General features: G+C 40.7%; 1 protein-coding gene across 9 annotated transcripts in view; it reads right to left on the minus strand.

Annotated features, from left to right (window-relative positions):
• The window catches only part of GOLGA4 (golgin A4), a 71,928-nt gene that overhangs the window by 55,402 nt on the left and 2,171 nt on the right, over positions 1-14,355 (minus strand). For all 9 annotated transcript variants that reach the window (XR_015274577.1, XR_015274576.1, XM_086844175.1 and 6 more), the window contains exon 2: positions 10,344-10,439. Coding sequence is in view for 7 of the 9 variants with exons in the window: in XM_086844175.1 (XP_086700301.1) it covers positions 10,344-10,439 (96 nt within the window). In the remaining 2 variants the exon portion in view is untranslated. The remainder of the gene's footprint in view (positions 1-10,343; positions 10,440-14,355) is intronic.

Raw genomic sequence — 14,355 nt, forward strand, 5'->3', positions numbered from 1 at the left:
ACAGAAGGGAAGGAGCTCTATTTTCCTCAGTTTTCAGCAATAAGACAGGTTGTCCTCGGGACAACTGGCCCCCTGAACTAGTAGAAAGGCAGAGAATAGCCCCTCTGCAAACCAGAAGGAAACAGTGACCTGCTGAGCCACTTAAAATGTTCACAAACCAGTGGGACCAGATGGGATCCATCCTAGGGTGATGACCGAGCTGGAAGAAGAGCTCCCTAAGCCATACTCCCTCATTTATTATCAATCTTGGCTTACTGTGGAGGTCCCAGATGACTGAAAACTGGCCAATGTAATGCCCATCCATCAGAAGGACCAAAAGGAGGATCCAAGGAACAAAAGGCCTGTCAGTCTGACCTTGGTGCCCAGCAAGATTATGAACAGTTCATCTTGAGTACAATCACACAGCACCTACAAGGTGACCAAGTGATCAGACTCAGCCAGCATGGATTTAGGATGGGCTAAACCTAACCAACATGATCTCCTCTTACGACCAGGTGACCCACCTGGTGGATCTAGGGAAGGCTGTAGATGTTGTGTACCTGGAATTAGCAAAGCCTTCAACACTGTCTCCTATGGAATAATCCTGGAAAATCAGGCAGCCTATGGATTGGACAGGTGCACTGTTCACTGGGTTAAGAACTGGCTGGATGGCTGGGCCCAGAGAGTGCTGATGAATGGTGCTGCATCCAGCTGGTGGCCGGTCACCAGTGGTGTCTCCCAGGGATCTGTGTATGGGTCCAGTCCTGTTTAAGATCTTTATTGGTGATCTGGATCATGGGATTGAGTCTACCATTAGCAAATTTGCATTCAAACCAAGTTGGTTGTGAATACCAATCTGTTGGAGGGTAGGAGAGCTCTGCAGAGGGATCTGGATAGGCTGGATTAATGGGCCAAATCCAACAATATGGGGTTTAACAAGACAAGTGCCAGGTCCTGCACTTCGGCCACAACAACTCCCTGCAGCATTACAGGTTGAGTCCAGAGTGACTGGACAGAGGCCAGGTAGAAAGGGACCCTGGGGGTACTGATTGATGGCAGACTAACATGAGCCAGCAGTGTGCCTGCGTGGCCAAGAAGGCCAAAATCCTGGCCTGTATCAGGAACTGTGAGACCAGCAGAAAAAGTGGTTCTTCCCCTGAATTCAGCACTGGTGAGGCCACACCTTGACTGGTGTGTCCAGTTCTGGGCCCCTCAGTTTAGGAAGGATGTTGAGATGCTGGAGCATGTCCGGAGAAGGGCAACAAGGCTGGTGAAGGGTCTGGAACACAAGTCCTATGAAGAGCAGCTGAAGGAGCTGGGGTTGTTCAGCCTGGAGAAAAGGAGAGTCAGGGGAGACCTTATCACTGTCTACAACTGCCTCAAATGAAGCTGTAACTAGGTGGGGGTTGTTTTTTTTCTCCCAGGAAACAAGTGACAGTCTTAAGATGCACCAGAGAAGGTTTAGGAGGTTTAGGAGGACATTAGGAAGAAGCTCTTCACAGAAGGAGTGACTGGGCATTGGAATGGGCTGCCCTGGGAGGTGGTGGAGTCACCATCCCTGGAGGTACTTAAGAAAAACTAAATGTGGAACTTAGAGCCATGTTTAGTTGACAAGGTGGTGTTAGGTCATAGGTTGGACTTGATGATCTCAAAGGTCTTTTCCAACCTAACTGATTCTGTGATTCTCTGAGCTAACCTTACAATTAAAGAAGGCACAGCAATATTGAGGCAGAACAGTGAGCTCTTTATCAATATGAAATTTCACATTTCCTCTTCAGCAGCCAAGACAAGAGTTTCACACTTCAAATAGTTATCAAAAACAGAATATACTCAGTCATGGTCCAAGAGTGGTATTTCTTTAACACATTTAGAACTGGCTGCATTTGCCCATCATCCTCCACCCTCCAATATTAGGTGACCAACAATGAAAATATTTAAGGACTTGCATTACAGCATTTTTGCTACCCTGTGTGTTTATTTGGTACAGCCTGTTTTTTTTGGTAGTGGGGGAAGGCCACAGAAGTGGCATCTGTGAGAAACAGCTAGAGGCTTCCACCATGTCAAACAGAGCCAACCTCTGGTGGCTCTGAAGATGGACATGTTGCAGGCCCAATTAAAGAAGTTGGTAATGCCTCTGTGATGACATATTTAAGAAGAAAATCAAAACAGAGCATGGGCAGACTTTTCCAGAGATGGCAAGGTGCTGCCGCCAGAGGCCATCCCAGCACAGCCCATGGTGGTGTGCCACCGTGGCTGCCACCATTTTGGTGCGGCCCACAGTGAGCCTTGCCTGCCTGGCCACCACTAGCCAGCCACATTGCAGGCAGAAGGGCAGGGGCGGTGGCAGCAGCTTCTCCTTCCCACCGCCCTGCATAAAGAGAGGTCTTAAATAGCACCAGCACCATGGTGGCTGCCACTGCATGTTTGCCCTGGACAGTGCCAAAAATATGGTGAGCAACTACCCAGTGTGAAACCTAGATGAGATCAATCTCACAGTGCTGCAGTATCCTGCAAAAATCTTTGAATTGGTAGAATTTATTAGCAATGGAGGACTATGGACCTCTGGACTATGACCTATTGACAAAGATTTTTCTTCTAGTCAGAGAAGGGGAAGTGAGAACATGTGAAGGAAAACAACATGGTGGCACCAAGGTCAATAAAAAAGAAGTGGAGGAAGTGCTCCAAGCATTGGAGCTGAAGTTCCTCCACATGCCATGGTGATGACTATGGTGAAACTGGCTGCTCTCCTGCAGCCCATGAGGTCCACAGAAAACACAGAGATCCAATCACAGCCCATGAGAGAAGTACTCACACTGGAGCAAGTGAATGCCAGAGAAAGCTGTGATCCAGTAGGAGACCCAAATGGAGAGAGAAGGCCACTGCTTCCACAAATAGAGAGAGGGCCCTTGCTTCCAAACTTGAACAGCCTATCCTCAAAGGACTGCACCCTGCGGATGAGTGACCCACACCACTGCAATTTTAAAAAGATTGTTTGCCCATGGGAGGGACTCATGTTGCAGCAGTCTTGGCAGGACTGCTTGCTGCTCCTAAGATTGGAGCTACACTGGAGGAGTTCACAGAGAACCATCTAGCATGGGAGGGACCCCACAGCACAGCAGAAAAAAGACTTCCCTCCCTGAGCAAACAGAAGAAAAGATTTCAGGTGACAAACTAACCAAAACTCACACTCCCTGTCTCCCTGCACTGTCAGGGGGAAGAAGGTGTTTTAGAGACTTATTTTACCTCTTGTTATGCTTCTCTGACTCTGTTAATAATAAATTTACCTTATAGCTTTAAATTAGAACCTATTTTGCCCTTAGAGTGTTTTCTCCCAATTCTTATCTCAACTCATGAACCCTTCATTAATTTCCTCTCCCCCTGCTCAACTGTAACAAGAGAGAGTGAATGACTTTCCTAAGTGCCTGGCATCTGGTCATTGTCAAACCACTAAACTCTGACAGCTCATAACCTGCTAAATATTTAGTTACATTACAGGCAGAGCCCTCTAATGAGTCCTGTAATTACACTACTTATTGCTTTCCAATATATTAATGTGTTCTTACCTGCATTTTTTTTTGTTTTTCAACCATCTATTCAGTATAGCTTTAAGAACTAACTGTCTAGTTAAGTCTGGGGGTGGCAAGGTTAGGGAAAGGGTTATTAAAAATCACAAAAAAAATATTCACCACTGCCTGCAAAGAGGCAAGAAGCAGCCTGCTAGTCAGCCAACATTAAACAGTAGTGCCACACAGGATTCTTGCGCTTCGGGATTTGTCCTAAAACCCACCCTGAATTATCTTAATAGCTTCAGAAACATTAAATATAACTGGTGCTATACTGTCTAATGTATCACTAGCAGCATATCAGCACTGGGCTGGTATTGCAATCAATAAAACTAGACAAGCTAGAATCAGCTCAGAAGAAGCATATCATAAACAGAAGATAAAAAGATGTAGGTCATTCTTTAACCTTCTCTAATCCTAAGAATGCCATCGTATCACACTTGAAGCTTGCTACAGAAATCCGACTAAGATCTTCCAACACTTTGTTTCAAACATACTCTGGGGGAGTGGTTAATACACCTAAATGCTATGCTGCCATTTAGCAGGACCTTGATAGGCTTGAATTGGGCACAGAGAAACCTAATGAAGTTCAACAAGGGGACTGCATTCAGAAAAGAATAACCTCAAGTATCAGCACAACTTAGCGGCTGACCTACTAGAGAGCAGCTCTGCAGAGAAGGACCTTGGAGTCTTGGTGCAGCCACAAGCCAGCAGTGCCCTTGATGCTAGGAGGGCCAGTGGCATCCTGGGGAACATCAGGAAGACTGTGCCCAGCAGGAGGTGATCCTCCCCCTCTACTCAGCAGTAACAAGATGTCTGGAATGCTGTGTGGAGTTCTGGGCTCCTCAGTACAAGAAAGATATGGGGCTATTGGAGAGGATCCAGCAGGGGGCCACAAAGATAATTAGGGGTCTGGAATATCTATCTCACAAGGAGAGACTGCAGGAGCTGGGCTTGTTTAGTCTAAAGAAGAGAAGACAAAGAAGGGATTTAATCAACACACATAAACATCTCAAAGAAGGTTGTTACAAGGATGATGCCAGACTATTTTCAGTGGTGCCCAGCGACAGGACAAGAAGTAATGGTCATAAACTAAACCACAGAAAGTTCCACCTCAACATGAGGAAGAACTTCTTTTCACTTAGCATAGCGGAACACTGAAACAGGCTTCCCAGGGAGGTCATAGAGTGTCCCTCTCTGGAGACATTCAAAACCTACATGGACACATTCCTTTCCTGTGTAACATGCTCTAGGCGACCCTGCCTTGGAAAGGGGTTGGACTACATGATCTCCAGAGGTTCCTTCCAATCCTACCAATTCTATGATACTCCAGGGTAAATCATCTCCCTAGCCAGTACTGACCTTAATCTCAAGCACCAAATTTTTAGGCTGAAGGCTATTGAGAACTACAAACAGTACGGTAATAGCTCTGTGTACAGTTACACTACAAGCTACAGGCTGTGCCCTGGGTGGGGGAAAATGGCTGAAACCCCCAGCAATGAGCCCTCTGCCCAACAAAAGGCACAGACTTGCCATGCCAGCTGGATGGTGGCCTGTCACCCAGGGACTCTCTAGAACCCAATAAACAGTGAGAAGACCCCAGATCAAATATCACCATTAAAACAGGCACACAAAAGTAAAAGTCAGGCATTCCTTTAGGAATTCCTTAGGGTCCCTACCAGAAGACACCCAACTCCATCCATCATTATATTGCTGCACCATGATAAAGTATCTTAAAGGAAGCAGAGTCTACGACTCTGCTATGGGAAACTTGGGTCAAGGCAGTGAAGGAAACTTGTCTCCATGTGAGTGTGTGGGGAGTCAGGTGGGCCACCCGTCAGCTCATTGCAGCTGCTTGTGGTGAAGGGGCTTCAGTCCCAGCAGCAAAAGCCAGGGGTGGTGTGAGTGTGATTGCCAAAGTGGCTCTTGGATGGTCAAATAGGAATGTTTCCTTAACAGGCTATGACATCACTTATCTTTTGTCTCAATATTTAACTCTTACTCTGTTTTGCTTCAAGTAAAATCCTAATGAGCAACAAATATGCCTATCTTGGATACAAAGTGGCAAATGAGGTAAAAGGGTTGATAACGCCAAATGCCAGATTACCTTCAGTATTATCAAAGGTCTCATAAAGTTATTGTTTAAATAACCTTTGTATTTTCAACATTCTGAACAGTTTCTGTATCCCTCAAGTTTGGCCTAAGTGAAGCAGTCTAACTTGATTTTAAGGACTTTCTGAACTCCACAAATGACTGCGTTCTTAGTATGCTTCTTCCTCCCTCTGAAGGATTACCACGCTCAAATCTTCTTTTGCAAGGATTCTGATGAGTGGGGCACAAAGGCCAAAGTACCTGCAATTCCTAGATCAAAGAGCTTCCTTAATATGCTGCGAAAGAAAGCCCAGAATTTAACAGATCAGAGTCTGACCCAAGTCCCATTGCTCTGAAGGTTGAATATTATATATGTTATAGGCATATAATATGTTTGATAGCCAAAGGCAATCATATTCATATTTCAGAAAAAGAAGAGAATCAATAATTCCAAATTTTGGATTAGCCTATTATCAAGCAAATTTGAAAATTCATACATCTTGTTAGCAAAGTGCATCACAACATACATGTATTTATGTTAAGTATGTTAACACTTAAAAGCTTCTATAACTGTACATGAGCAGTTTTGCTATCCTATATATCAGCACATCAAGACAGAGGCAAGAGGATGAGACTACAAAACTTGTGAAAGAGAAAAGCTACCATTTCTTCATCTACTTCAAGTAGCTAGACGACATCAGCTATCAGCTAAATGTTTAGTTTCTACTCTTACTTAAAAAGAACTCATGCCCCAGAGTAAAATATATAAATTTGGTTATTTCTCCAAGATGGTGAAAGTTTTCACCTTGGAGAAAAGTTACTTCTCCAAGGCAGTAAATATTTATAAAAAGCTTTGTGCAATTTGCAATAGAATCTTTTATGCCTCATCCCTACGATGATAAGGCAATAGGAAAAACTGGAGTTAGAATTTCAAGGGTTTCTCTCTGCAATTAAAAAAGCCTCAGAATCTAAGAGAGCAGAAGTGCACTTGCAGAAAGCAGTGGTACAGAAATCAAGTAAGTCTTTTCTGGTTTGCTTTTCATTTTGATGAACAATCTAAGCATGTTGGTGTATGTATCAGGAGTTGTAAATGGCAAGTTTAGATACAAACTAGTTTATGCAGATGCCAAAATTTAGTCCTAAATATCAGAAAGGAAAAAAAATACCAGATATATCTGAACCACTACTATCTTTGCATGGCAACGCCTATTTAGAAGTACTTCAAATTAAGTATATGAATACAGAAAAGACAAAGGAATACTAAAGGTATTGAAGGAATATTATTTTGGCTTTACTTGTCATGCTTTATTAATAGCCAATGCTAGAGAAATATTTCAACTAATTTAATAACACAGTCAATATATGCCACTAAAGTGAGACTGAAAAATACCTTGGCTAAGTATCATTAGGTCTAAGAGCTATATATATATATTGTGCTCTGCTGTCACTTCCCTAACACTCATTAGGATGCCAGCAACATTTGGATGCATGACTGTAGGTCACCCACAGCAATCTATCAGCTGACAGCAAGCAGCTGATAGAGAACTAGCACTAGCTTTGTTATCTTCTGCAGTTGGGCCTTGTATACTTGTATACAAAAGGAACATTTTTAACTTACAGGAGTTATAGTGAATACAATTTATGTAATTTATTATGATATATGTATCAAGCAAATAATTCAAAAGTCAGTGTGGTAACAGTTTTTAAATCGAACATTATTCTTCCCTAGAAAAGACTGAACTTGCTAAGCAAACATATTTTCATAGTCTAGGGCTGTTTCAAACAGCAGCATACCAACTCAGAAAGCACTGGATATGCAAACTGTCAGAGGAAGTTCTGTGGAAGTAGTTTTACCTCACAATGTGATCATATTTTATGAGCTACTTGCAATAAGAGAGTACAGAACTAGTCAGATGTCTGCTTTTTCCTATACATAAAAAAATGTTGAGGTTTTCTGTAACACTGCTACTGGAGATTAACATAACCAATAAAATACAAGCTGAAGAAGAAAGCTGGCATGAAAAAGAAACTTACATGGTATTCTATAAATGAAGCATACAAGTTATATGTTTATTTTAAACTGATAGCATCTTGAAATTTTGAAATATTAAAGTATTTCTAAAATCTTATCATTGTAGAGTATAAAGCACAAATGTTGGCACATATGTTTTATTATAATTCTTTGATCTAATGATGTCATTTACAAATGACAACATTGACTAATGCCATTTACAACTGTAACTAATTCTGAAATTGTTTTTATTATAATTTTTTTCTGAGAATAAACCAAAGTTTTCATGTGTAATACCTGCAATGTAAATACTATGAAAGTAAAAATACAAAAACCTGACCTATTTAAAGACATACTGAAACACAGCTCACAGAGGAGGCCACAAAATTTACAAAACAATGATGAAACACTAATTTTGCTTAGCTTTCAGTACTTAAAGGGTTAGCAATTAATTCCTTTACCGCAAAAATGTTTTAGCATACAATACTCTTCTACCAAATATTTTCAGTGTATTAAATGTTGTCCAACAGTTCACTATAATGCCACTGCCATTGACACCTGCACATAAAACAACTGCCAGGTCAAATGAGAACACTGCAAAAAATACCTTCCAAAAGACATAATGTGTTCATATAATCAGGACACGTATTTTCAGTGACAATATGCAATATCTGCATCTTATTTAAGCCTAGGATACTGCTGCTGAACTGAATCTTATGAAAACCTAATCCAACAGATTTCAAAGATTATTTGCTTTTAATCATATTGCCAACATTTATGAGAAATTTTTGGAGAAAATAAATTTCTTAAAAATAAATAAACATAATTTTTTGTAATTTTTTCCGTTTGATTTAAAACCAGTCCTTACAAAAAAAAAAAAAAAAAAAGAGGTTTTCACCCCCTTAGGACTTCACTACTTCCTGAATTTCTAATTGAAGTATGTGTTTCACAAGTAAAAATGTTATGGCAGCTCCCCTAAGACCAAGGATAGCTGTAAATCTGAGGGTACTTTAGTAATTCTGTTTCCACTCTTAATCTTGTTTCTCCTTCTGCCTCTCTGGTCATTCCAGTCCAACTAGTCTATTTAGAGATTAATGTTCTTCCAGTGTAATTTGGCATGTGCTGTGGGGAATCCTTTGCTTCTTTTGTTTGTCTGGAACAGCACTCTGAAGATGGAGCTTGCTGGGGACAACACATATCTAATGAAATAAATGTGGTTCTCAATAGAAATCATGCAGAAAACCTTGGTCACAACAGTTATTTTGCACAATATATATATATATTAATATAGATATTAATATATATATATTATATATATATATATATATATATATATATATATATAATAAATTAAAAAAAACAAAACAGAGGGGAATCAATTCTCAGTACCAACTCATTCCTTCTAGGCCACAGAAGTAGTTCTCATGTGGCAATATGCGACTTCTGTACCCTGTATTAACAGAAAACTCTCCTTACTGAAAAACTTAGTAATTTATCCTGGGTGACACTGCTTGCTAACATTCTGGAGCCCCAGTTATCAGAAAATCTTTTTCCAAGGAGAGAGTGAATTCATTACATACATACATACATATATATATCACAGTAGAGAAAATAAGCATTTTTTAGAAAATACCAAATACAAAACAAAATCATGGGGTACTTTCTTTAATTTCTATTATTGCAGGAAGCAAACTGCCAAGCTATAATCACTGATTGCATTCATAATGAAATCTATTATCAATTTCAGATATAGCTGAATAACTCCTGAAGAAAATGGGGTGTTAAAAATTAAAGTGGATTGTTCCATTGCAAGAACAACACAGCATTTTTTTGTGGCAAAATAAAGCAACTGAATTTTCTGACTAGGACACAACATTTCCTCTGAAAAAGTTCACGGAATCACAGGAGCATCTTGCTTTATGCTTCTAGCCTATGTCCATGCTCACTAAGTCAGGGAAATGTTTTGTTTATTTGCATTTGTTGCCTTTTTTTCATTCAAGCCACATCAAAAGAGCTGTAGTACTTAACAGGAAATAAGGTAAGTGCAGATTACCTCCTTTGTTTGCTTTATTATGCAAGTCAAGGTTACACATCATCCTGATAATGATTTCAATGATATTTTATGACTGATAATTTAGACTCAGTTTGGTTTGTTGTTTAGTTGTTCGGATTTTTTGGGGGGAGGGTATGGGGGGGCTGGGTTGATTTTTAGTTCGGAGGCAGGGGAGAGAGGAAATGGGATGGGGGAAAATAACTCTGAGTTTGATACTTATTATTGGTATGGTTAGAAACAACCTCAAATGCTCTGTGTAAACTTTTTGGATCATCCACCTCAAATTACATGGATTCACCTAGCTTTTCAACCAAAAGTGGGACAAAAATGAAGTTAGTAGCTCAGAATGTATCCTCTGTCCCACTACCTCACTGAATTGAGTTCAGTTCAGGAGTAAGATTTTTAAGACCTGAAGACTTAAAATGTTTCCTAATCTGGGGGTTAATCACTACAACTTAAAGATCTGTTTTATTACTATTAAACACTTTGGTATGTAACCTAAAGAAATAGACTATTCATATCTATAAATACACAGAAAAGAGTGAGATTGAGAAATAAATTTAAAAAAAAAAATGCAATGAAAGACAAAGTTAGATTTTTATTTTTTTTTCATATAAAGAACAGAGGAAAACAGTTCTCAACTGACCTCTTTGTCTGGTGTTGAAGTGCCTTCATCATTCTGATCTGTTAATGAAGTTGTCCTGATTCTGTTGCCAGTTGATGGAGGGGATTTGGAAGAGACCTACAGAGAGATCATGTATATGAACAAGTAATACTATTAACTCCAGAACTAATTGTCTGTATCATAATTTACCTCAAATTATCTCAGTAAAGTGTAGTCTAGATCTTTTTAAAGAAAACAGCTGTGACAAGTTCTACCTTACACCTTACTACAAAGCCCTCAAAGCAAAATGTGTCATGAATCAGCCACAAGAACAAGCAACAAAATAGGTTATTTTGATTATTTCTGACTATGGTCTTCTTAGATGATATTTGAAAAACAAGCCTCCTAATATTTTAGGAACATATTACAGTTGCTTAAGATTTAAAAGTTTAGTGATTTGACAGGGATTCAAGCATTTACAAGCAGAACAGAATCTGATCAAGAACTTAAAAAAGTAACAACAAAAAATGACACCAAGAAAATTTATAGCCATTAATTTTATAACATTTATAAAATTGAATCTAAACAATGTAAAAAGCACAAGAAATTACTATATTTTCTAATTTCAATATGTACTTGTTGCTTCTATCAGAACTAAACATCTATTCATAAAAATTTTGCTACTTCATTCAAATTGAGGTTCTAAGCAGTCACACCAACTCAAACAAACTACCTTGCCAGTCTCACAATTCAAACTTCAAATATAAAATTTCAGTCTAAATGTAATGAGTAGTAAAGTATCAACAAGCAGGTCTATACAAAAGAAAGTAATTGGCAAGATTTCTCATTAGGTATTTCAAGAGGCTGGAAGGACAGCAGACTCAAAATATTTCAGGTATGTGGCAGGGGGAAGAGGAAGGTCAAGCCTTGCTTTGATGAGGTGGTGCCCTGCTGCACCCACCCCATCTCTCCGGAGCTGTATCCCAGTCCTGCAGGGGCTGCCAATAACTGGCACACCAGAGGAAATGTGCCACACTCCACCCCTGGAGCCCCAGACCAGGCCCAGAGTGGTCAGATGACCCGAAGTTCCGCCTGGGGGAAGGGCCCAAGGCTACTTAACCCAGGATAAAAGGCAAGCACATGCAAGTTTTGACCACACCTCCTCTTAAAATTTCTATCAGCTGAACACTGCTGAAACCAGGAGCGGTAGCTATATTTGTTCTTTTCTATATCAAAACTATTCTAAAATCAGTCATAGTTGCAGGTCTGATGAGGTAGTCTCAACTTGAAAATATTAATTAATGAAAAGTCAAACAGCTTACCTAGTACCAAATAGCTAGTCATCATGAAAGCTTTATGTAGTGCTGAAAACAATCATACTGAAGTATTCATAAGGTTTGTAAATAAAATAATCTCTTCATGCTGACAGCCTACTCTTCTTTATTCCTACCCTCAATCTAATGCCAGGGTTTTAAAGAAGATTATTTGGAAATCAATTTCCTTCTACTTGATGAGGGCCAGAAACATTCAAGGACAGTTTGTCACTGCTTAGAAGCAGTATGAACATATCTCGTCACCCTGCCCTTAATGGTTCTACAGTTCTCACTGCTGCATTCAGACTTCTTGTCAATTTACAGTCATTTCCACGGTACTAAGCTTTGCAGCACAAATATTCATTGATCTTATGCAAAAACAAAAAGACTTGAAACAGGATAGTACAGTTTAAATGGAAAGGATCAACTGCCTGACCAGCTCAGGGCTGACTAAAAGTTAAGGTATGGTTTTAAGGGCACTATCCAAATGCCTCTTCAACACTGACAGGCATGGCTGGGGAAGGCATTGACTACCTCTCCAGGAAGCCTGTTCCAGATTTGGGCCACCCTCTGGGTAAAAAAGTGTTTCCTCACATTAAGTCCAAACCTCCCATGACAGACAGTTTTCCTGCATGTTCAGGCACTGTGTACCAGGGAGCTTAGCCACTCCCTCTCTACTTCTCCTCCTCAGGAAGCTGTAGGCAGCAGTGAGGTCACCCCTCAGCCTCCTCCTCTCCAAACCAGACAAGCCCAGTGCCCTCAGCCACTCCCCAGAGCACATTCCTGCCAGCCCCTTCCCTTGCTTTGGTGCCCTTCTCAGGACACCTTCAAGTGCCTTCACATCCTTCTCAAATGGTGGGGCCCAGAACTGCACACAGTACTCGAGTGAGGCTGCACCAGTGCTGAATTCAGCAGGACAATCGCCTCTCTTGGCTGGCTGGTGATGCTGTGTTTGATGTACCCCAGGATGAGGTTTGATCTCTTGGCTGCCAGGGCACACCCACTGCTGATCCCATTGAGCTTCCTGCCAACCTCTTTCTGCAGGGCTGCTCTCCAGCCACTCCTCTCCCAGCTCAGACTCATGTCTGGGATTACTCCATCCCAGGTGCAGAATCCAGCATTTGGTTGGTCTTACTCAGCTTCATGTCACTGGTGACTGCTCAATACTCCAATCAATCCAGATCCTTCTGCAAGGCAAAGCCTCTTATCCCATGGGAATCAGCAGCTTTTCCCAGTTTAGTATCACCACCAAACTATCTGTGCATTCAACTATAGTCTCCAGATCACTGATAAAGAGACTGAACAGAACTGCCTCTAGAACTGAGCCCTGAGGAACACCACTGGGCACTGACCAGATGTCCTGTTTGCTGCAACAATTTGAGCTCTGCTCTTCAACCAATTCTTCACCCAGTGCACTGCATACCTGCTCATCCCACTGTTGGAAAACTTGTCTGGAAGAATGCTGGGAAGAACAGTACCAAAAGCCTTTATAAAACCCTGAAAACTACATCCACCACCTTCCCTTCATCTACCAAGCAGGTGAACTTACTGTGGAAGGCTTTTTTAAACAGGATTCTCCCTTTGTGAACCCACATTGACTGGGTCTGATGATTGCACTGTACTTTAAATGTCTTTCAACAGCATCCAGTATGATCCCCTTAATAATTTTTCCAGGTCCTGAGGCTAACTCTGTAGATTCCCGAGTATTCTCTCATACCCTTCCTGTAACCTGGAATAATGTTAGCTATCTCCCAATCAGCAGGGACCTCCCCAGATTCCCAGGATGACTGAGAGGGGGTCCTACTGTAACATCCCATGGGAACTCTGAGGCTTCTGCTAGCTCCTTTAGTACCCTGGGTTAAATCGCATAGGCCCCATGAACTTATGACCATTCATTCAACTGATACAACTTGTCTCTTAAAATTTCAGTGCTCATATATGGAAAGTTAATGTTCCTGCAGTCATGGTCCTCTGACTCAGGAGCAGGCAGCCCAAGGTCTGTCAGTACTATTGAAGACTGAGGCAAAGAGAGTACTGACTCTCTCCATTTTTTCTTCAACCCTATTTGTCACATTACAATCCTGGACAAGCATCAGTTCAAGACATCTGTAATTGCAACAGCACTTTTTTCCTCCCTGTCAGCAGTCAGAGAAAGATGTGTTCCTCAGACTGTGAGGGACAGGTATTCTCAATCTGACAGATGACATCAGTTAGCTAAACATTTATATGAAAGAGCAAGGCCTACAAACACCTCCTCAGAAAAAAAGTGCTACACTTGAGAAATTTTACCTCCAAGTTTACACCAGTCTTAAGTTAGTAAATTTAGTCTTGGACACCACAAACCAGAGTACAAATGTGAAGTTCTATGTCTCAAAGGAGAGGATATGAGTAGAGCAGAGACGGTACAAAGGATAGTGAGTGAAGCCTATCTACAACAGGGTGTAGGAAAGAAAAGAGAAAAAATTAATGCAAACATGAGTTTCATAAACTAAGATATGGTAAGAGTAATGAAAATTTGGTATGGAAAGGTTTTGACAGGAAGTAATGCATTTTAAGAATCTGAATTACTAAAAACAAAGGAAAAAAGCATATCCCACACTTTTTGCAAGACTACAGTATATTTTATAAGCCTCAACACCTCACTTCTTCTTCCTTCACAGAATCTGTTTTCAAATGAGATACAAGAAGTGAGCAGACAAACCTATTACACCTCTAACATCAAATTCAACTATTTACCCCTA

Source organism: Cyanistes caeruleus, chromosome 1 (genome assembly GCF_971803275.1).
Source record: "Cyanistes caeruleus chromosome 1, bCyaCae1.hap1.1, whole genome shotgun sequence".
Lineage (NCBI taxonomy): Eukaryota > Metazoa > Chordata > Aves > Passeriformes > Paridae > Cyanistes > Cyanistes caeruleus.